The sequence below is a fragment of the Anabrus simplex genome, chromosome 2 (assembly GCF_040414725.1).
Source record: "Anabrus simplex isolate iqAnaSimp1 chromosome 2, ASM4041472v1, whole genome shotgun sequence".
NCBI classification, from domain to species: domain Eukaryota; kingdom Metazoa; phylum Arthropoda; class Insecta; order Orthoptera; family Tettigoniidae; genus Anabrus; species Anabrus simplex.
The window spans coordinates 256231875-256256009 of NC_090266.1; the positions used below are offsets into that span (position 1 = coordinate 256231875).

The 24135-nt window shown below is 39.1% G+C and overlaps 1 protein-coding gene across 3 annotated transcripts in view; it reads left to right on the plus strand.

Annotated features, from left to right (window-relative positions):
- The window catches only part of Sec23 (transport protein Sec23), a 286316-nt gene that overhangs the window by 73927 nt on the left and 188254 nt on the right, over window positions 1–24135 (plus strand). For all 3 annotated transcript variants that reach the window (XM_067140550.2, XM_067140551.2, XM_067140552.2), the window contains exon 4: window positions 8623–8709. In XM_067140550.2, coding sequence (XP_066996651.2) covers window positions 8623–8709 — 87 coding nt within the window. The remainder of the gene's footprint in view (window positions 1–8622; window positions 8710–24135) is intronic.

Consider the following 24135-nt stretch of genomic DNA (forward strand, 5'->3'; position numbering starts at 1 on the left):
GCGGTGCTTGTGGACAGGAGAAAGCTACTGCCTTACATAATAATTGAGTGGAAAACAATTACCAGAAATGAAAATTTTCTGCTGGGGATTGTTGTGAAGGCACAGGAGGAAGGATAGATGGGCAATACGCTGTTTGTTGACTGGATTAGAAGTGTGTGGGAGAGATGTCCTGGAATCCTGCTTGAAGTGAGGAATGTGCTCATGCCAGACAGTTTTTGTGGCCATTTAACAGAAGTGAAGTGAAGATTAGTGGCAGGAAATATGGACCTAGTTACCTTGCAGGGTGGAATAACCTTAGTGATTCAGCCACTTAATGTGTTATTTAGTTCTTCTTCTGGGTTAAACCATGTTGTTTTCTGTACATTCTGTACAGTTTGCTGATGTTTCAAATACACTACATTATTCTTTATCAAGGTGATTGAAATAAAAGTACTCGATCAGTAATAATCAAGTCTCCCAGGTGCTAATCGACTAAGAGTTAGTTAAAAGATATTAACATTAAAAGTTCCACTTTTACAATACTTACAAAAGGTTTTATTCTGAAAGTGAAGTTATAAGCACATGTTTCGTCCCTCTTGGGGACATCCTAAGTCTAGCAAAGAACCAAAGTTAAATAGTAAAATTAGCATAACAAAAAAAGTTTTATATACATGTCTACAGCAAATCACATTTACGTGGTCTTAGTGTGCCATTTGACAACATGATGGTGATATGAAATCCATTTGAAACATCTCATCGTTGTTCAGGTATGAAAGAATCTTACGTTTGCAAACACAGCTTAAGAGAGAAAAATCATGACTAGTAGTTCAGTCTCTCGATAGCTGCAGTCGCTTAAGTGCGGCCAGTATCCAGTAATCGGGAGATAGTGGGTTCGAACCCCACTGTTGGCAGCCCTGAAGATGGTTTTCCGTGGTTTCCCATTTTCGCACCAGGCAAGTGCTGGGGCTGTACCTTAATTAAGGCTACGGCCGCTTCCTTCCCATTCCTAGGCCTTTCCCATCCCATCGTTGCCATAAGACATATCTGTGTTGGTGTGACGTAAAGCAAAAAAAAAAAAAAAATAGTAGTTCAGTCTTGGTTCTAAAATGTGTTCATAAAATGTGTTCTGTTAATAGATTATAAACATCTCATCATTGAACAGGTATAGAATCTTATGTTTGTTCACGCACAGTTAAGAGGGAAAAAACAGGTTGAGAGAAAAAAATCTCTGTAAACAAATGTAAGATTCTATACGTGTTCAATGATGAAATGTTTATAATCCATTAATCCAAGGGATTGAGGTCTGGACTTCCACTAGGCCAATCAGCAGCAGTGAAACCGTGGGACATTGCTTGCCAGCCACTGCTGCGTCTTTTTTGCTTTGTGTGGAGGAGCACTACCCTGCTGAAAAATTCCCCGTCTAACAGCTTCGCACTGATGCGTGGTATCACCTTTTCCAACATTGTCAGGTAGACAGATGCAGAAGTCTTTACTCCACCTTCACAAAAATGCACCTCCGATGGTCCCCGCCAAGAAACTGCCTACCATACAATGACAGAAGCAGAGTGAAGTCTACGCTGCACATATGCAACTTTCTCTCTTGCTTCCTTGGAGGACTGTGCATACACATGATTTTTTTGCTTGTTAAATGACTCTTCCAAATTGAATATTTTTTCACCTGTGAATAGGATGTCGCGATATTGGCTCTCCCCATATGTTGGTAACAAAGCCTGGGATCAAACTTGGTGTATCTCCTTTAATTTTTCAGTTAGTAAATGCTGTATGTATCTTTTATATGCACCAATGCGTAAATCATCCTTCAAAATATGTGTCATAGTTCGTGGAGATACATTCATTTCACAAAACAAAATTGATTTTTTATGCAAAGGATTGCGTTGAGTCCTTCCACAAACAGCTTTCATAACTTATTTTCTGCTTACACACCTAGGACGGCCTGATCTGACATGATCAGCAGTTGCACCTGTTTGTTTAAACCGTGCTATTGTCCAAAACATAAATCGTTCAAGACCGAGAACTTTTAGCGCAGAAAAAATTTCCTCAGCTCGCTTTCCGCAAGGAAGGAACGCCAATGCAGCAATACGATTCTCATACACTCCCCACTCCATCTTTCACTGCTGCCTGCTGTTACCACACTGCAAGCCGGTTACTGGCGGAGTTGTGAAGGTGACCTTGTGGACGATGACATACAGAGTTGCCGCGCTTCTTCATTCACAGTTATCATACTACAGCACATTTAGAATTCACTGAGAGAACTTATGGTAGTACTGTGAATATGACACCTCTTTTGTTATGCTAATTTTACTATTTAACTTTCATTCTTCGCTAGGCTGAGGATCTACCCAAGAGTGGCTATAACTTCGCTTTAAGAATAAAAACATTTGTAAGTATTGTACAGGTGGAACTTTTAATGTTAATATCTTCAAACTGTTCACAGTTGACAATACGGGCTAAACATGTCGTATATTACTTGCAATAAAAATATGAGTTAGTAATTGTGCTGGCCTTTAAATAGCCTTGTCTTTCTGGCTGACCTCAGGATGAACCTAAAATTATGTAATAGCACCAGCAATTCCCAGCTACATGTCTGCGAGACACACGTTCCTGAATTATCAAGAGGACGTGCAGGGGCTTACGTCAGCTAGAGAGAGAAGACTATTTATAGGCCAGCACAATAACTAACTTATAGTCGATTAGTGCCTAGGAGATTGATTACGTCGGATTGAGTAGGGTTATTCAGTCTCCTTGACGAAGAATACTGTAATGTATTGTAAACATCGGCAAACTGTACGGAATGTACAGAAAACAACACGGTTCGATCTGGAAGAAGAACTGGAAAACCCCACTCGCCTTGGAAGCTTCACATCTAAGACAATGTGTGCTTAAATATGCCCTTTATCGCATACTTGAAAAACATGTATATGGAATGGATGGCATGTGCTAATCGCCACGACACCTAAAGGTAAAATAAGAGGACCGAAGTTAGCACTTGTACGTAAATGGGTTAAAGTTGTGCGGGATCGTATTCCTGAGGACCTCGTTATTAAATCCTTAAGAAAATGCAGTATTTCAAATGCAGTGGACGGGAGGGAAGATGACTCAGTTTGGAGCGGTGATGATGAGGCTTCAGGTTCTTCAGATTAATGCAGCGGTCCTGACGAAGATTACTGTAGGCCTGTCTTTCATCGGTGAGTAAAATGCTTGTAAATGTTTCTTACAGTACTCGTTATAGTATACTTCTTCTTTTCTTCACTTTTACCAACATCTAATATTAGACTGTTCTTTAATTTTAGATTGAACCCTGGCGGACATCTTGTATACCAGTATTATGACTACCGAATTTTGTGGGCACTGTTTCCTTTTACTGTACTTCTTAAAAAGACCGATAGACTTTTAAGACAAAGTATTGTGTAATAAATACATATGCTTCAAGAAAATGTTGTCATAATTTTTTCCTTGATTACCAGTATATCTTGTAAAAGTTGGGTGCATGTCTTACGTGAGGGGGTGTTGTATGCGGCCAAGTATGGGAAGTTCCAAAACCAGTGATGTGCATGTTTTTCCAAAGACTAATGCCAAATTAAGGTGCATTGATAAGCACAGGCCTATCCTAGGTATAAATGTATTAATTGCACTCATAATTTATTATAGGCCTATTATTAACCCCTTAAGCGGGGAGCTCGGTACACACTAGCTCGCTCTCAGGTGGGGAGCGATTTCCCTGATTGAAGAAGATATTTAATTACTTGATCAAAAACAATCTTGGACTAAAATGAACTATTGAAGGGCCAAGAGAGTAATATTTACTTGAATATAATATATTTAATTCCTGAAAAATTTGATTATTTTAATTTTTCAATACTTTGTGCAAAAACATACTAAGTGCTTTCACACTGGGATATCAAGATTGCTTGTTTATACAGCTACTATCACCTGAATATTTTAGGCAGTTTACTATCAATCTCTGACTGGAAATGAATGTAAATTGTAGATTTACAAAGTTTATATATACCTAAAAGATGTACAATGGAATAAATGATAATACTTGCAAAATTTTCTGTAAAGTTGTTTAGCACTTTCGAGGGATCAAGTTTATATAGCCTCCCTACATTACTAAGTGACATAAACGGACTATATTACACTACAATACAGGTAATATTTACAGTATTTACAGTCTTCACAGTGTTACGTCTTTTACAGCTGTTCATTATGATACACACGAAAGCAGGTCATGTTATATAACCTGTCTCGCCTTCGCATAATTTATATAATTCCATTCTGAAATGCGATCGTTTTCTTGTTATGTAAACTTTCCACCCTAGCCACCCTTTCCATAGCAAGAGGTTCTCATCAATTGACATTTTGCCATCAGGGGTATAAGCTTCCGAAAATTTTGCTGACGGGTGGTCAAATACTGGATTCATTTCTTATATTTTTGAAGGAAGTTGTGCATTATTCACCTCATTGTCAGAGGTATGTATAAAGCTGTGGAGGAAAATATAATAATAATAATAATAATAATAATAATAATAATAATAATAATAATAATAATGTTATTGGCTTCACGTCCCAATAACAACTTTTACGGTTTTCGGAGACACTGAGGTGCCGGAATTTAGTCCCACAGGAGTTCCTTTGCATGCCGGTAAATCTACTTACAAGAGGCCGACGTATTTGAGCACCTTCAAATACCACCGGTCTGAGCTAGAATCGAACCTGCCAAGTTGGGGTCAGGAGGCCGGCCAGGCCACTCAATCTGGCGAGAAAAAAATCTCTTCTGTGTCATCAGCTCATAGAAAATAGGCGTAGTGAACAAGCGATTGCGCGAAATAGTGTCCTAATTTAGGTTTCTATACAATCCCCTGCGGCAACAGTATGGCCATAAGAAGCTTTATTTCGTCCTTATTTGTTCGGTCACGGTCTTGATCTTGATTCCTTCCTTTTCGTCTTACTAAACTGGGTTTTATGTGCGATTCCCTGCTCGGCATATTTGTCTGTTCAGCTATGTTCTGGCATATCTCGTCATAAAAAAGTAACTAAAATATTTTGCTCTGTTTTGTTTTCCCTAAAAACATTCTCTTTACATCACGATGGAAATCTTAATCAAAGCGGGAATTTCTTTGTCCATTTTCAGTATAAGTTGATGAAGAACTTGCAATGGTTGGATTGTAATTAGTATTATCGTCACAACTGTCACTGTCATGATCGCTACTTGAACTGGAATCGAACATGTGTTGTCTCTTTTGCGACTGCTGAACATTCGCATCAGCTACGCCCAAACCCTGTATATTCGAGCCTGCAGTACTTATTCCAGATAATTTCCTGTCACGAATTCCCCTTTGGCAGAACTTACTTCACTAATATCACAATTCTCCCCACTAAATTCCAACATTTTGTTTATCATGACCCGTAAATCATCTTCCTCTAACAGTGGAGGCCGGTAATTCGTTATAGATATTTTAGCGGGAAGAAATGTAAGAAAAAGGATCGAATAGAACCCTGGTCTCAGCAGTTTGGACGGAAATCATAAAATATGACTATTACGGTTGCGTACGATAATAAAATGTTGTGTAACTCGCGATACACACACTCCAGTCGTGAAGGAAGACATCAAGACTGGGGATAATAAATCAGGTCACAGTTCTAAAATGTCATGAGAGAGGTCTGTTCATTGTCATAATCTCTAGAAATCCCTTCTACAGCAATATTATTACATCCAAGGGACGATTAGGCTATGAGCTAAAGCTTCAGTGCGGAGCTATTAGGCCTTAGGTCGTTCTTGCCCGGACGTCAGTTGCGTTCTTTATGTTGCAACTCATGGATGACACATTGGTATTGGGAGAACATATTTGAAAAAATTCACATCAAAGGGCAGACTCATCCGGAATACTCTGATGAAAAGAAAATAAACCTCTGCAGGCAGGCAACTGAGAAGAAAATATAATTTGAATCCGCGGATATATCCGCATTCCCCACCGAGCAAGCGACTTGTAGCCGCAAATCTCGCCGCATCGCCCACCGAACGGGTTAATAAGTTCATTGTTACTTCATTACATAATGTAAAGAACGTGCACTAAAGTTTTGGTTGAAATATAAGAATACATCTCTTAATATGTGGAAAAAAGGAATTGTTCCATTGGTTCTGGTCTATTATATTTTAAAAAGTAGTATTTATTAAAATGAAATTCATATTTTTAAATACTGTATACAGTGGACTCTCGGTAATTTTTTTTAATATTGCAACTAATCATCACATATAGTATGTAGTAAAATAATATCTCTGCAACATTTAAAGGAATTTTATAACGTTACAATGCATGGAGACAAGTTTTTCTTCAGTTTTACAGTAGGCCTACTTGCATACTGAATGCTGCAAACTTGGAAATATTAGAGCATGCTGTCGTAAGTGTTCCCTCGTCTTAGAAGCTTAGATAAAACAAGAAAAATGCACTTTCACTTCGAGCCTAGCCTACTTACCTTATGCGCCGCTGACCTGTTCTAAACTTAGTTGTGAAGGGTGGATGTGCAAACAGTAAAGCCTACTCATACAGTAGTTGAGAAGTGTGAATGTAGGTATGAATGTGCAGAAGTCTTTTTGAATAATTGAATAATTTAGTTGTGAGAGTTTTCAACTGTTATTTGTGATAGTGTAAGTTTTCAATATGAACAGATGTAAAATGAAATTAAAAGGTTAACCGCAAGGGAAAAACTGAAAATAATAAAAAGACTGGAAAAGGGTGAGTCAACATCCAAACTAGCCAGCGAGTTTGGTGTGGATGAAGCAACACTGAAGCATAAAGAAACAAAAGAAAACCCTGATTAAATTTTGTGCTAGGTGTGATTGTTTGTCCCGAAAATCAGTGAGAACATCAGACTGAAAATCTAAGTGAAGCCTTGATACAGTGGTTCAATAAAAAACGATCACAAGGTATTATTGTGTCCGGCCAGACGTGTGCTGAGTAAGCAAAACCTTTTCACTTTGTTCTTGGCTTAGAGATTTTAAAGCATCTTCTGGATGGCTTATGCAGTTTAAGAAACTTTTTTGAATTACAATTTACGGAGAACATCTTGTCACAGACATGGATGCTGTTGAGAAGTTTGCTAATAAATTTCAGTTATTCTTTGAAAAAGAACAACTTGACTTGATGCACATTTGCAATGCAGACGAAACAGGACTTACTGGAAATGTTTGCCGTCACGAACACTAGCGATCCAACAAGAACAGCAAGCCCCAGGCCGTAAAACGTCCAAGGAAAGAATAACCATTATGGCATTTGCTAACTCAAGTGGTGATCATAAATTAAAATTGTTAGCAATAGGGAAATCCAAAAAACCTTGTTTTAAATGATAAAATGTCCCTATCCAGTACTACTGAAGGCAGCGTGGATGGACACACAGATATTTAAGAACTGGTAACACAGTCATTTTGTCAAACAAGTGTTAGCGTACCTAATTAAGACTCACTGCCAAACAAAGCAGTGCTGTGAATTGAAGGTGATATTTTTGTCAAATTTCTTCCGCATAATGTAACTTCTATTCTGCAACCTGTGGACCAAGGCGTTATTGCTGCTTTAAAGAGGAACTACAGATCAACTGTGCTACAGCAATTGGTTGAGGAAATTGTTGATATTCCAACATTTTGGAAGGAATTTAGTGTGTTGGATGCTCTTCACACAGTCAACAAGTAATGGGAGTAAAAATTACCCGCTGCTATGCTCGCACGATCATGGAAATCAATTCTGTGTGATGAACAAGCGTATGCTGGCTTCAGTTATGATATTTTCAATGGGCGAGATATACTCATCACAATTGGATCATTATTGCTAAACCTGGATGAATGTCAAGATGCAGAAGAAAGTGATAAAATCAAGTGGTTAGATGTCAATAAAGACATGAAAGTGAGGAGGATATCATGCATAATTTGACTGTTAGCGAGGGAGACAAGGATCAAGGATCCTGATAATGTCGAGAATGGGAGTGATGCAACGAAATTCTCAAATGTTTCCCATAGTTATGCTAGTGTCTCTATAAACACGCTTATTTCTTATATAAAACACCAAAATGAATTTTCATTCTTAGACATTGTTTTTTTGAGAAATATAAAACCCAAAATTAGCAAAAAATGAACGATCATCATTGTTGTATATTCATTTTCTTCTGTTGTCTTGAATATGACATAAAATGTTATCAGTACTTTATTTGTTCAGACATTTCAATATTTTAACTGATATGGCGGATGACACTGAATCAGTATAGCGTGATGACTTTGTTTTTATTAGGCTTAAAATAAAAACTGCAAATAATTCATGGTTTTCGGTAATTTGTGGAAGTTTGTGCATTAATTACCACAAATTCTTGAGAGTTCGCTGTATATTAAAAAACGTAAATAAGATGCTTGGACTGATTAATCTGCAAGATAAATTTCCAAACAGCACATGCAAATGAGCATCTAAACCCAACAGAAAGAAACAGGAAACTGGAACTGATATGCTGTTAATTAAAAGCTAACAATCTGAAAATTTGGAATTGGTACAAAGTTACACCATTTGGATCAATTACCTTGATTTATTGTACTGTTACTAGTAAAAAGTATTAGATAGGTGATTAGTATTTTCTCTCTTGCAGTTTCCTCCTCAGTATGCTGCAATTTCCGAACATCATCAACCAGCTGAACTCGTCCCAATGCTGTCTACCATTGAGTATGCCATAACTGTAAGTTATTAAAATAATTTATTTCAGTGAGTTGAAACCATATTTCAGTTCTTAATTGTCCCTATTCTGAGAGTTTCTCCAAGAAATGTACTCTGTACTTATGTTTCCACTCATGGTCATGTTTTCTCTTAGTCTTGTTTCTCTACACTGATAACATCTCAGTGATAAATAAATAAATAAATAAATAAATAAATTAGTCTGTACATGTGTGGAGGAGCTGTTAAAAATGCCCTTACTCAATACGCAGAGGAGCCTGAAATCCTGCTGGGAATTTCTCTCAAATACTTGGTGAGAGACTATGTGACAAGCTAGCCATGTAGGTGCTCTTAAATGCTATTAGATACATTCATTAAGGTACTAGGAATCAGTGAAGCTGCAAAAATGCTACATTCCTGTTCAATTACCTGAGATAAAACACATTGATTAGTGCTGTGTATATGACTAGAACAACACTGATTTTAAGTACATATGGTTAATTCTTCTAGCTTGGGGACTGGGGTTCGCCTTAATAATCTTCTCTTCATCAGCACACAACACAGTACACCACAGTACCAACCACCACAAAAAACTCACTTTACTGGACATATCCCTCCATGCAGGATTGGCAACAGGAGTGGCATCCAGCAGTATAACTTGGCCAAATCCACCCTAAATGCCAAACCTGAGAGGTTGGGAAAAGGCCAAGGAGATGGTGGTGGTGGTGGTGATTATTAGGGTTGGCTGTTTTGGCTTCAGTCATGATTAACTCTGATCACAAAACTTCAATTATCTTATTTCACAAACGTTTGTTATTTTTAAGACATGACAAGAAGAAAGGAAAATTTGGGAACACGTTTTATTATACCTGGAATATTAATTATCACTAAGAAAAATGCAAGACACTCTCTAAAAGCACAGAAACAATAGTTTTGACAACAGTGACAATTATGAACTTGGATTTCCTACCTTATCAATACTTGATTTATTTATGATGTATTTACTTTACAAATACATTTAATAGTACAGGCATTTGGTCTCTTAGAGGCCATCTTCCATCAGAAGAAGTTGAGAACCTAATTTACAACGTAAAGAGGAAAGGCGAACTAGTCCTTGGAGCAGATGCAAATTCACACCACATGGCATGGGGCAGCACGAACTGCAATGCAAGAGGTGAGTCTTTACTAGAGGTTATTGTTGGAACTGAGTTGATGATACTAAACCTAGGAAACAAGCCTACATTTATAAATAAAAATCGTAGGGAGGTAATAGACATTACACTAAGCACTATGCATATTGCAACCTTTATTAATGACTGGAAGGTGCTGGAGGAACCATCATTGGCAGACCACCAGCACATCCATTTTGCAATAGATGCGAGACTATGTGAGATTGAGATGTACAGAGACCCAAAAAGAACTGGGATAGATACAGAGAAGTTCTAAGGAAGGTTGTACAAAAAATTCCAACTAACATGAGAGGACAGAAAGAATTGGATGAGGCAGTGGAACTATAAGAAGAAGCCATTATAGACTCGTTCCATGACAACTGTCCTCTCAAAGAAAAGAAAAGAAAAGAAAAGAAATTCACCAAAAAGTAAGGTGGTGGAACAACAAACTAGCCAAAATGAAAAAAAAAGGTTAGGATGTTGTATAGAATATAATCTAGAAATGGTATGTGGGACGTATATCACAGGAAACTCACCGAGTATAACCTAGAGATACGAAAAGCAAAAAGAAAATCCTGGAGACTCTTCTGTGAGAAAGTGGAATCACACACTGAAACAGCAAGGCTCCAGAAGGTTCTTAAAGCAATCCATATAAATCAGGTGGGGACACTGGAGAAACCAGATGGGTCATTTACTCAGGCGGGAAAGGACACGCTGGAGATGCTAATGGCGTGTCACTTTCCTTAGGCTGAGGAGATGACAGAAGAAGAAACGGTTGGAACAGAGACCGGAGCTCGAAGAGCAGACTGGAACTGTGCCAACAGAATAATAAAACACAACTGTGTAAAATGGGCAATCAACACGTTTCACCCTATAAAGGTTCCAGGGCCAGATGAGATACTTCCGATACTCCTACAATAAGGACGGGAGATACTCGTCCGTGCCCTGACAGACCTCTTCAGAGCTAGTCTAGCTTTAGAGTACGTGCTGAAAGGTCTGAAGCTAAAGTAGTATTCATACCTAAACTTGGAAGGGTTTGGAAGGGTAATAGGGAGGTACATTCAGGGAAACGGGATGGCCTAGGGAGCGGTGATAAGGGAACAGGGAACTGGAAATCAAGTAGGGATGACATAAAATTGTTAGTGTTGAACTTTAGCGGTCTTACTAATAAAAAGTCCTTATACAGTTGTTTAACTCTTGTTTAGTTAAACAGTGAATAAACCCTGTAGAAGCGTTTTACATTTTTCTTACTAATAAACGAGGTATACGCATTGTATTACTATACAGCACGTATACACTCGTTCCAAGGGATAGGAATCTCTTCTTGCAGTTCACTGACGTATTTCTCACGTTCACCGCCTTTATGATCGCTTCTCCTGGTTATCTACGAGCAAAACTTTCCGGAAAGTCGCACAGTAGCACGGCATATCGAAAAGGCAGTGGCAACACTAAGTGAGACAGCTGGAACTTGGCATATACTGATATCAACATTTCTTCAGCTTGCTTATGTAATGAAAGCTCAAAAAAAAAAAGAAATGGAAAGGCTTAAGAAAAGATCAATAGCTCCTAACTGGGATAGTACGGAAAACGCAAGCAATTGTAATTGAATCGGCGAGTTGAAAAGGGTACACGTTCCAAAATCCTTACTTTTCAGGAGAAAGGAAAACCTGTTTTGTAGCTAAACGAAAGGTTTGATCAAAAAAGTTTCTATTAGGCATTTATACATCATATTTCTGCGTATTCAACTACAAAGTATGGAAATCATATTACGTATGGTTTTCAAGTTATGCCATTTTTTATCTCGAGGAATATGTCCCATTTTATAGGTACTCAAATTTGAGAAAGATCTTTGTAGGAGCAGATAATGTATAATAAACTCGCAATTTCAAAAGTCTATTAAGCAGTAATACATTATTACACAAACATGCGCCCAACCATCATTTCTTTTATAACTTAGTTATTCATTGTCATTCCATGAGACAGCTGGAAATTGACTTATATATTGATATCAACATTTCTTCAGCTTGCATGTTTAGGCTAATGCACGCCAGAAAAAAGAAATGGAAAAGCTAAGAAAAGATCAAAAGCTCCTAACTGGGGCAGTACGGAAAACGTAAGCAGTTGTAGGTAATTGAATCGGCGTGTTGAATAGGGTACACATTCCAAAATCCTTACTTTTCAGGAGAAAGGAAAAACTGTTTTGTAGCTTAAAAGAAAGGTTTGATCAAAGTTTCTATTAGGCATTTAAACATCATATTTCTGGGTATTCAAATACAAAGTATGGAAATCATATTACGATGGTTTTCAAGTTATGCCATATTTTATCTTGAGGAATATGTCCCATTTTATAGGTACTCGAGTTTGAGAAAGATCTTTGTAGGGGCAGATAATGTATAAGAAACTCGCAATATCAAAAGTCTATTAAGCAGTAACACATTATTACACAAAAATACGCCCAACTAAAATTTATTTTATAGTTATTCATTGCCATTCCGTCTCTTTAAAGTGTTTTACTTTACGAAGATGTCTAGCGTCCATAACCTCTGAATGGTGTAGGCTATGTCTTCTATATTTAAAATATCGTGAAGATCATCAACGTTATCGTCCATTCTTTCAATGTTAAATGGATAAGTCGAATATTTCACCACGATTGTATTACTGTAGACAATAAATACCACGAAAATAAACTGCTCACTCGTTTCTTTTTCCGCTACTCGCTGCTATACAACGGTCCTGGTCTGTATAAGCAATCCAATGAATAACTATAACAGCTGTATACATAGGAGGCTTATACACGGGTTATTAGTAACGAATTTCACATAAACGGTGTATAAATCTTGTATAAAAGTTATACACCGTTTATTAGTAAGACGGTAGAAGTATTGTAAAGAAAGGAATAGAATTAATTTAATAGATATATATTTACCAGATATTGTAATAGGAGTTGAATCATGGCTGAGAAATGATATAATGGATACAGAAATTTTCTCACCGCACTGGAGTGTGTATCGTAGAGATAGGATAGGAATGGTGGGAGGGGGAGTGTTCATTCTGGTGAAAGAAGAATTTGTAAGCTACGAAAAAGTTAAAGATGAGACACATGAAATTCTAGATGTAAGGCTCATTTCTAAAGATAATAGGCAACTTGATATATTTGGAGTGTACAGATCGGGAAAGGGTAGCACTGATGTGGATTCGGAATTATTTGATAGGATAGTCAGCTATGTGGGAAACGACATGGAAAGAAATGTGATTGTAGCGGGAGATCTGAATTTGCCAGATGTAAATTGGGAAGGAAATGCGAACAACAGGAAGCATGACCAACAAATGGCAAATAAGTTAATATGGGAAGGACAGCTGATTCAGAAAGTGATGGAACCAACCAGAGGGAAAAATATCCTGGATGTCGTGCAGATAAAACCAGATGAGCTCTATAGGGAAACTGAAGTAATAGATGGTATTAGTGATCATGAAGCTGTTTTTATGGTAGTTAAAAATAAATGTGATAGAAAGGAAGGTCTTAAAAGTAGGACTGTTAGGCAGTACCATATGGCTGATAAAGGAGGCATGAGGTAGTTTCTAAAACGTAACTATGATCGGTGGAAAACGGTAAATAAAAATGTAAACAGACTCTGGGATGGGTTTAAAGAAATAGTTGAGGAATGCGAAAACAGGTCTGTACCTTTAAGGGTGGTAAGGAATGGTAAAGACCCACCTTATTATAATAGAGAAATAAAGAGACTAAGAAGGAGGTGCAGACTGGAAAGAAATAGAGTTAAAAATGGCTGTGGAAGTAAGGAGAAATTGAAGGAACTTACTAGAAAATTGAATCTAGCAAAGAAGGCAGCTAAGGATAACATGATGGCAAGCATAATTGGCAGTCATACAAATTTTAGTGAAAAATGGAAGGGTATGTATAGGTATTTTAAGGCAGAAACAGGTTCCAAGAAGGACATTCCAGGAATAATTAATGAACAGGAGGAGTGTGTATGTGAGGATCTTCAAAAGGCGGAAGTATTCAGTCAGCAGTATGTAAAGATTGTTGGTTACAAGGATAATGTCGAGATAGAGGAGGAGACTAAGGCCAAAGAAGTAATAAAATTTACATATGATAACAATGACATTTACAATAAGATACAAAAGTTGAAAGCTAGAAAAGCGGCTGGAATTGATCAGATTTCTGGGGATATACTAAAGACAATGGGTTGGGATATAGTACCATATCTGAAGTACTTATTTGATTATTGTTTGGTCGAAGGAGCTATACCAGATGAATGGAGAGTTGCTATAGTAGCCCCTATGTATAAAGGAAAGGGTGATAGACATAAAGCTGAAAATTACAGGCCAGTAAGTTTGACGTGCATTGTATGTAAGCTTTGGGAAGGCATTCTTTCTGATTATATTAGACATGTTTGTGAAATTAATAACTGGTTCGATAGAAGGCAATTCGGTTTTAGGAAAGGTTATTCCACTGAAGCTCAACTTGTAGGATTCCAGCAAGATATAGCAGATATCTTGGATTCTGGAGGTCAAATAGACTGTATCGCGATTGACATGTCTAAAGCATTTGATCTCAGTGTCTCTTCAGTTGCACATCGAAGGTATATATGGGGTACCGAGCTCGATAGCTGCAGTCGCTTTAGTGCGGCCAGTATCCAGTAATCGGGAGATAGTGGGTTTGAGCCCCACTGTCGGCAGCCCTGAAGATGGTTTTCCATGGTTTCCCATTTTCACACCAGGCAAATGCCGGGGCTGTACCTTAATTAAGGCCATGGCCTCTTCCTTCCAATTCCTAGGCCTTTCCTATCCCATCGTCGCTGTAAGACATATCTGTGTCGGTGCGACGTAAAGCGAATAGCAAAAGAAAAAAGGGGGGGTATATATGGCGAATTTGAGGATCTAAAGAAAATGCACAATGGTAATTTGCTCCTTAAGACGAGCATTCGAGCATTGCACTTCAAGCAGATTGGTTACTCAAGTGCGACCACTTATGCGAAACTCCCGTCAAATTAAAAGAACGCAAAACCTTGAATCTGGTTCGCGTCGTCATATTCCACCGTGATTTGATCCTAAACACTGACTATGAACTGATGGAAGACATGAAGCACCTTAGCGTGACACACGTCCAGTGCATTACATGTAAAGTCAGCAGCGAAGACATTGCCATGGGTGCGTTCATTGCCTCCTTCAAATTATCAGTGTTGCCTGAGAAAGTCAAGGTTACAACCTATCGTTACAGTGTGAGGCTGTACATCCCACCTCCCATGCAGTGCTATCAATGCCAAAGGTTCAGGCATATGGTATTTCGTTCGAATCAGCCTGTAAGTGGTACATGTGGAAGAGGAGCTCATGGTGTGGAAAAGTGCACATCTCCTTACAGGTGCACTAACTACCCTGGCCTTCATTGCCCTCAAGATAGAAACTGTCCTGTCTATCTCAGTGAGAAGATGATCCAGGAGATCAAGACCCTGGATGGTCTCCCCTACCAGGAAGCACACTGTAAGATTAATTCCACGAATACACCAGCAAAAACACTAGACTATAACATAACACAGAGTCTACCTGGTTTATCATTTACTTCAGAAATACCCAAGAAAATCGCTGTGCCCAAGTTGGCTATTGCTCCTGTGAGCAAAGCTGCATAAGCTCGAAGGTGGGTACTGCCTACTCTTTGACCACGAAGAAGCCTGTGCCGGCTGGGAGCCTAAGCCAGGACAGCAGGGGAAGTCGAGGTGGCATCATTGACCGGGACTGGGAATTCACCTCCTAACCCGTCTAAATCAGAAAAGGTGAGGAATAACGAGACCCTTTCCCCTGCTCTTGTGAAAGGGGAATCGTGCCTTCCATCTGGAGGGTATGCATCAGCACCAGTAAGATCATCTGCTCCTAAACCTGTGTACTCCCTTCGTAAGAGAAAGCCCGCCAGTGAAAAGCGTTGAAGTTTTCAACGTTAGTCCCCTCGTCGACTGATGAGGTGATGGACATCGGGAATTCATCTACATCCACATGTGCAAGAATATAGCTGTTATTTTGAGCTGTAAGATTGTGAAATCAGCACAGAAATGTCTAATAAGGTTGCATGCGTTAACATATAGCTGGGCGTGGACAGCCCTAGTGACCAGCTGACCGAGCTCGATAGCTGCAGTCGCTTAATTGTGACCAGTATCCAGTAATCGGGAGATAGTGGGTTCAAACCCCACTGTCGGCAGCCCTGAAGATGGTTTTCCGTTGTTTCCCATTTTCACACCAGGCAAATGCTGGGGCTGTACCTTAATTAAGGCCACGGCCGCTTCCTTCCCATTCCTAGGCCTTTCCTATCCCATCGTCGCCATAAGACCTATCTGTGTAGGTGCGACGTAAAGCGAATAGCAAGCAGTGACCAACTGAGATGAGTGCGTTACCTAGATCTTTCTGTGCCAGGCAGTTAACACGTTCCTTTGGGAGAGCAGCCATGAATCTGGCTAATTTTCTAGTGTATGCATTATGTTTTTTTGCGAGAAAAATGTTTCTCTTCTTCCCGTGAAATAACATAGGAAGAAAGGGAGATATGTCGACATGTCATCGAACTAATTGAAAATCTTTCCTTGGGTGCCAGCATTGTATCAGAGTTGTGTCTGGAGAGAAATGGTGGTAGCGAAAGTGACAGTCGAAGCAACACCACCTCATCTGCCTCATCTGAAAGAGATGATAGTACACCGCAGCTAGGTACGAGAGGTGTTACGGATCCGAGTTTAAGCCCTGAGCCTGATTCCTGTCAGTCCAGTGAAACGACACTGCAGTCGCCTGACACATCTACCAGTTAGAGCTATGCTTCCAGTCCAGAGAAGAAAATGAAGCACACTGTAGATCTTGATACTGTATAGGCTTTTGGGCTTATGCCGTGTCAAGAAAATAAAGTGGGCATAAGCCCAAAAGCCTGTACAGTATCATGTCTATAAGTACGAGCCGTGAAAGCACCAATGGCAAGTGTAGATCTTGCGTACAAGAAGAAAGCTATACATTTATAGTTAAATAAGGGGGCAAGAAGTGGCTTTCGTTATCCTGTTCACAAAAATTGTGTGGTGACGTCATTACAGTAACTTAACATGCGGAAGAGCCAATTAGAATCTATATCAGTAAGTCCCCTTGAATGCAGGAAATTGATGTATAAAAAATTATTTTCTTGCTTTGCGCAAGCAAAAAGGTTGAAGCAAAATGTTTGCAACCAAGACCTGCGACTGTGGACCTTTGACATTTCAAGAGAGATTTCAATGAGACAAAGTAATTTCATTGATCTGCAGCTTGGTTGAGTTGCTTCAAGAAAAAATACCAAATCAGAAGTAGAAAAACCATGAAATTTGTACCCCATGCATATCTGCAAGGAGAAGAGGAAAACAGATAGTCGCAAAGAAAGTTTTGGAAGCAGCTACAGAGAGATTTTTAGATTACGTGTACGAACTGAAAGCAAAAAGAACTTTTATCATTTGTTGGTGAGAAACATACAGAAGCAGTTGCTCAGTCAGTTAGTGCATTCACCCATTTGTATACAATTATGCCTACTGTTATTATAGCCGGTGCTCTCTTCCCAAAATTATTCATTGTACCACAGGAGACAACCAGACGTTTTAGTCGAAGAGTTTTCAAAGAAATGTTTCATGCCGAAAGTATAATTGTAACAGCTACAAAATCAGTGAAAATGGGAAAAAAAGAATTAAGGTATTGGTTTAAAGAAGCCTTCTTCACATTCGCAGAAGATGAGTGTTTGCCACTGTTAGATTCCTGGACTACTTATAGTGATAATTGCTGCCTTGCAGACATTCCTCCTGGCAAGTATAGAAATTCTCCAGATTCCTCCCGGCACTACAGGGAAAATACAGCCCTTGGATAAGATTTTAATCGCTTAACAGACATTATTCTGGCTCGTGAGGACTTGTTGATGTTTATCGGAGAATCAGCATATTGAAAATGCAATCCTTCACTCGTTTTCAATTTTCTTCCCCACAGTTCAAGGACAGTGAAAAATTCATGGTCTGCAACTAATTACACAATGGAAAACTCCCCAAGTTCAAAGTGCCTTCAAACACGTAAGGAAAACTGTGAAGAATAATGTGACCTTAAAGTGCATATTCGTTGTGCATGGTGCCAAAAATATTTGTGTTTATCATGTGATTAACACACCTCATTTAGGTTTCACATTCATTCCCTAATATTAAAGTGAAATAGGCGCGCTGTAACTTGCCACTTCGTTCTCTCTCCAGTGCAACTGCAACTCCACACTGCTGCGTGCTGCGCCAGCTAGATTCAAGGGTTATCCAGTAGCTGCTTTGTCACACGGATTTTGAATCAAGATTTTGGTACCTTCCAGTTCGAAATGGCAGCTAAATTTTTGTAAGTAGCTATTTTATGGCCTCCTCATCCTCTCAGCGAAATTGTGTCATCTCTTTCAGTGTGACCATATCGATCGTTCCCCTGTGAGCTGCGCCAGCTAATTATTCAGTTTGTGGCGAGTATAGTATAGTATTCATAAAATTAATCTCAAACCAGGTCATCATGTGGTCTTGAGAAATTTTAGACTGTACTCGACAGAACAGGATTATGCTAACTGGGCTTCCAGTGGCATTGGTATATGTTTTCGTTGTGATACCTACAGCTAAAAGGTTGCACTAAGAACCCAGCTGGAGGCAGTAGCAGTATGCGGTTGCTTGTCTGTCATAACTACAGTTTGTAATGTTTATTTTCCATCAGGTCATCCTCTCGATATCAATGATGTAATTGATCTTATAGATCAGCTCCCACATCCCTTCATCTTTCTGGGTGATTTTAATTCCCATCACCCACTATGGGACTCTGAAATGCCTTGCCCCAGAAGAAGGGAGTTGGTACAGTTAATAAGAGAGCTGGATTTCACACACTTCAGCGTAGCGCACAGTACCTTCTCCCACATTGACGTCAGTCTGTGCAGCCGTGCACACATTCCCCTGCTTTGGTGTGATGTACATGATGACCTCTGTGACAGTGACCATTTCCCCATTATTCTTTGTTGAAGCAGATATCCATCGAGGCTCCTCACCGATGGATTCTTAAATGTGCTAATTGGCCAGATTTCACATCGCTAGCTGTTTTTAATTATGCTAATAGCGGGAGCGTAGACAGTGGTATGAATTATCATACAGATTATTATTGCAGCTGCTGAGGAGTCCCTTCCATCCTTTTCTAGTACTTCTCGGTAGAACGAATAAATTACAGTAGCAATAAGAGAATTACGTGTCCTCATAAACGCTGTCATAGGCAGCCTACTGTGGGCAACTTCGCTGTAACGCAAGTTCTTATTCAACAGAGTTAGAAAGCTGCATGGGAAAGATATGTGTTGTCCATGACATCACATACACTATCATCTCACGTGTGTACTAAATTTCGACGCATTTCAGGAATACAAGGACCATCGTTAGTACTGGGAATTTCCATTGTAGGCCGTATTGTCACTGATCCACCCTTGATTGCTGATCATCTAGCAAGTCACTTCACAGATTTGTCTGGTTCGAGGAATTACCATCATGATTTTCTGGATCTGAAGCGGGAGGCAGAACGCTCTCATCTGAGTTTTGCCACTCAAGCTTCAGAGGATTTTATTGTGCCCTTTACGGAATGGCAGGTAATGTCCATAAACAGATATTGAAACACTTCAGTGTGCAACACTTCACCTTGGGTTGTTCAACCGAATATGGATGGAGGGTGAGTTTCCATCACTGTGGCAGAAAGAATAATAATTCCTCTCCTTAAGCCTGACAAAGATCTCAAGTATGCAGGAAGTTAAAGACCTATTTGTTTCACTAACTGTCTGTGTAAACTGTTTGAAAGAATGGTGAATCGCTGACTTGTGTGGGATTTGGAGGAAGAGTACCAATGTGGTTTTCTAGCTGCCCGTTTCACTACTGACCACTTGGTATGCCTGGAGAGTTTTATCAAGGACGCATTTCTCCAAAAACAGCATTTAGTTGCTGTTTTCTTCAATTTAGAAAAGCCCGATGAGACCAAAAGGCTGTCTGGCATCCTTTTAGTCTCGTCGTGATCCTAAGGACTGGACAGGCTGGGGACTTGGGATCAATTCTAGGTTTAAATACACTAAATCAGATTGATCTGACACCAATAAATCTTTTCTTTATATTGTTAACCATTAGCAATATACACAGAAATTATACAATTTGTACAGCTTTACTACTTGAGTAATATAGAATTTATGGGAACTCCTAACTCGTGGGCAACAGTTTATAGTCTTTTTCGGTTCCCTTTTTGAATTAATCTTTTATCACATGTAATCTTTAGTTCTTAAATTCTTTTAATACTTAGCTCAGGTGGATGTCTTCTCTCTTCTCTCTTGCTTCAGTACTCTTCCCTTATGGACTCCTCACCTTGAGTAAGATGGTTGAAGCCTGTCTTAAATCTATTCCTTTCTCCACCGAGTACTCCTGCCTTTGGTAGTTCCCTTAGTACAGTCTTTCAGTTCATACTCTACCCAGTATATTATCGTTTGTTCCGGTTTGGTATCTCGTTCTGCACACCGCATAATGTACTCTCAACGGGTCCTGGGGTCTTCACACTGCCCAGTATTTTGTTGATATCCTGGAAATGCCCAAGAACTCCAGTTTTTATACTTTAATCTGTCCTTCTCAAAGTTTCAAGTGTTCCTCCAAATAACAAACCCCACTGCTGCATAACCCTGATGTGTTTCGACATGATTTGGTCTTGTGATCCTCCCACCATCTAAGTGTGTTGGTTCACGCAATTGTTTTAGAACAGAGGTGCTCACGCTGGGCATTACATCCCGCAGGTACACAGCACTGTAAGCGTTTGGGCAGGCAGGCGATTAGCGTATGCTATTCCGACACAGTGACATTGTGGTTACGTCACAGGCCGTAAAGGTTGGTTGAGGTTCTCCCAGTCACTCTCGATCTCTGCAGTGATACCGGAGTTCGAAATGGAGGCAGAAAGTAATGAAAGAGGGGAGAAATCCACATCATTTTCAGATTATGTTGTTAGAAATAAGTTATTTACGTTCTTTGCAGTTTATGTATTTTGACCGGATACAGTAAAGAGTTAGACCAGCAACCTCAAATATTTTTGTATTGTACATAATGAATTAAAATTTTCAATATTATGTTTAAGAGGGGCTTTAGAAACATTTATAGTATAATACAGAGTTAGGTGTATAAGCTATGGCTTGTGGTTGCTTGGATTTAAATTATCTGATAAACTCACCAAAAATCCAATCATGCTTATCCAAAGTAACGTCAGATTATATATCTGGTAGATGCATTTACATTGTTGTTGTTGTTGTTGTTGTTTTTGTTGTTGTACTTTAATGTTGGAAACTTCCTCGCCATTTAGACACTGGCTGCTTTCATTGGACGCCTGGTAGAGTGATAAGTTTTAAATACTATTTTCAGAAATTCAGTGGACAGGGAAAGTCACATAACACTACAACACTGTGCAAAATCAAGCAGTAAACTTGTTGAATTATGTAAATATATTGGGCCAATTGCAGAAACGGTATTTAGACCATGTATGCGGTTAAACAATGCCTAAGTATGGCTGCCGCATTGCAGAGACGTTATTTATCACTTGGACACAAAGGCAAATAAATAAATAAAACCGATGTTCAACCTGTCATATGTTTAAACACTGCCGAGAGCACTGTTTAACCTCAAATGAGAGGAGTGACTCACAATCAGAGGTTATGTACCATGAAATATGTAATTTTTGGCTACAGTCATGAACAAAGGGAGTAATGTAGTCAAGTAAATATAAATTAAAATCAGATGACCTCGTATTCCAATCATTTGTACTTCTGAGTATGTAGTTAAAGTATCCGTAATTTATATTTCGCTCCCTCGATCTTTCAGTGTTTATGAGCGGTTAGCTAATAATAATAAAGTTCATATATCCCAGTAATTGCAGTTCAAGTCCCTGAAGTAGTAGGAGTAGTTTTGATAGAAATATTTGAGAAATTATTGTAGACAACCTAGTATTTTTCAGTAGGCGTAATTAAGGACACTTTTATTCTCCGTCCCGTGGAGTAGGGAAAATAGTAGTAATCCACCAGCTGTAATAATTACATAACCACATTTCAGTAGAATTGTAGTGAAGATAAGGTATAATATATTAGATAGTATCTAGCCAGTTATATTCGTGTTTTTCTTCGTGTACGGCAATCCTTTCGCTACTTAAGCATTTAAATAAACTCAGTGTAGTGTACCAGTAGTGTAGATACATTGTAGTATAGATACAATACATTTAGATAGTGCCGTATCTTGCCTGCTTTATTCATCTTTCGTGTGTATTAGACCGTAATACTAATAATAATTTGTCTTAAGCATTTAGCTTCGTTGGTAATTTTTGAGTACAGTAGTTCTTGCAAATTTCATTTCTGTTTGTGCTTAGTAGTGACATACGGTACCGGTATTGTAATTAGGATACGTTTGAAAGTAGTTTAAAAATTACTGTGGTGTACTGTACAGTAGTATACAAGTAATATCCTATGAGAATTTAGTGTGCTTATTTTATTATTGTAAAATATTTGTGTAGTACTGGTGTAGTAGAGGTATCCGTAGAAACTCGTACGAAAATACTGTTGTTGTAATTAGGATAGGCTTAATGGCAGTTTGGAATTGTGTAGTTCTTGTGTATTACTTTCGATATTCAGTAATTAACAGCAGTTTTTATCCTGTTAGGGGTTGTAGGATAAAAAATAGAGCACGACTAAGTAGTATTGTAGTGTAGTCGTATATTAATTACCTTATTGTGTGATCTTTGAGTACTATCCCAGACAATATATCCCTCCGTTCATTTATTTTTTGCAAATAAGTTATTTTATTTTTAATTTCATTTTTTCCGTAAAGAATGGCTAAGGAGCGCGAGTGTACGAACTGTGGGTGTGGCGAGGCATTGAGGGGTATGAGGGAGTAGTTGGAAAGTTTGAGGGAGATAATTAGGATTCTCACAGAAGACAGGAAGGAAGATAGGACTCCCTCAAACAACGTACAGGCTACAGTAGGGGTACAAGAGGGAGGGGAAGAAAAGGGGGGAGTTGTAGAAGACAGGTGGTCTAATGTTCTAAGGGGAAGGAGATTGCAGGCTAAGGGCTCTATTCAGGATCAGAATTCAGGACAGGTGTCTGTGCGAAATCGGTACGAGTCACTCCAGGTAGAACAACAGAGGGAAGATGAGGGACAGGGAACTGTTGGTGAGATGTTGGTGGAAGTAGGAGGAAGGGAAAAGGTAGGAAAGGGAAATGTAGAGTAGAGGATAGGAAAAGACAGGTGGAACAGGGTCATGGGAAGGAGAAAAGGGAGGAGGAAGTAGCTTCTGCAGCTATCAGGAAAGACAGGGCTGACCAGGAAGGGTCGGGATCAAATGAGGTGGGTAGGGTTGAGGCTCTGGTCATGGGGGATTCCATCGTTACACATGTGGGGAAAGTGTGTGGAGGAAAGGGAACCAGGGTAGAGTGTTATCCAAGAATTAGGTTAAGGCAGATGTTGAGGAAAGAAGAAGAAGAGAGAAAGGAGGGGAAGGAGACAGTGGTAGTGTTTCACGTTGGTACCGACAACGTAAGGCAAGCTGATATAAGTACCATCATAGTTGGAGATGTGTGTGATCTGGTAAATGCAGCAGGGGTGAAGTTTAAGAAAGCGGAGATTGTTATTAGTGGAATACTGTGTAGGAGGGATACTGACTGGAGGGTGATTGGGGATATAATTGAGACTATGGAGTGGGTATGTGGGAAACTGGGAGTGAAATTTCTAGATCCTAATGGGTGGGTAGGAGATAGGGATCTACGCTCAGATGGCCTTCATTTAAACCGCAGTGATACGTGTAAGTTATGAAATTTGTTTGGAAGGGTAATAGGGAGGTACATTCAGGGAAACGGGATGGTCTGGGGAGCGGTGATAAGGGAACAGGGAACTGGGAATCAAGTAGGGATGACATAAAATTGTTAGTGTTGAACTGTAGAAGTATTGTAAAGAAAGGAATAGAATTAATTTAATAGATATATATTTACCAGATATTGTAATAGGAGTTGAATCATGGCTGAGAAATGATATAATGGATGCAGAAATTTTCTCACCGCACTGGAGTGTGTATCGTAGAGATAGGATAGGAATGGTGGGAGGGGGAGTGTTCATTCTGGTGAAAGAAGAATTTGTAAGCTACGAAAAAGTTAAAGATGAGGCACATGAAATTCTAGGTGTAAGGCTCATTTCTAAAGATAATAGGCAACTTGATATATTTGGAGTGTACAGATCGGG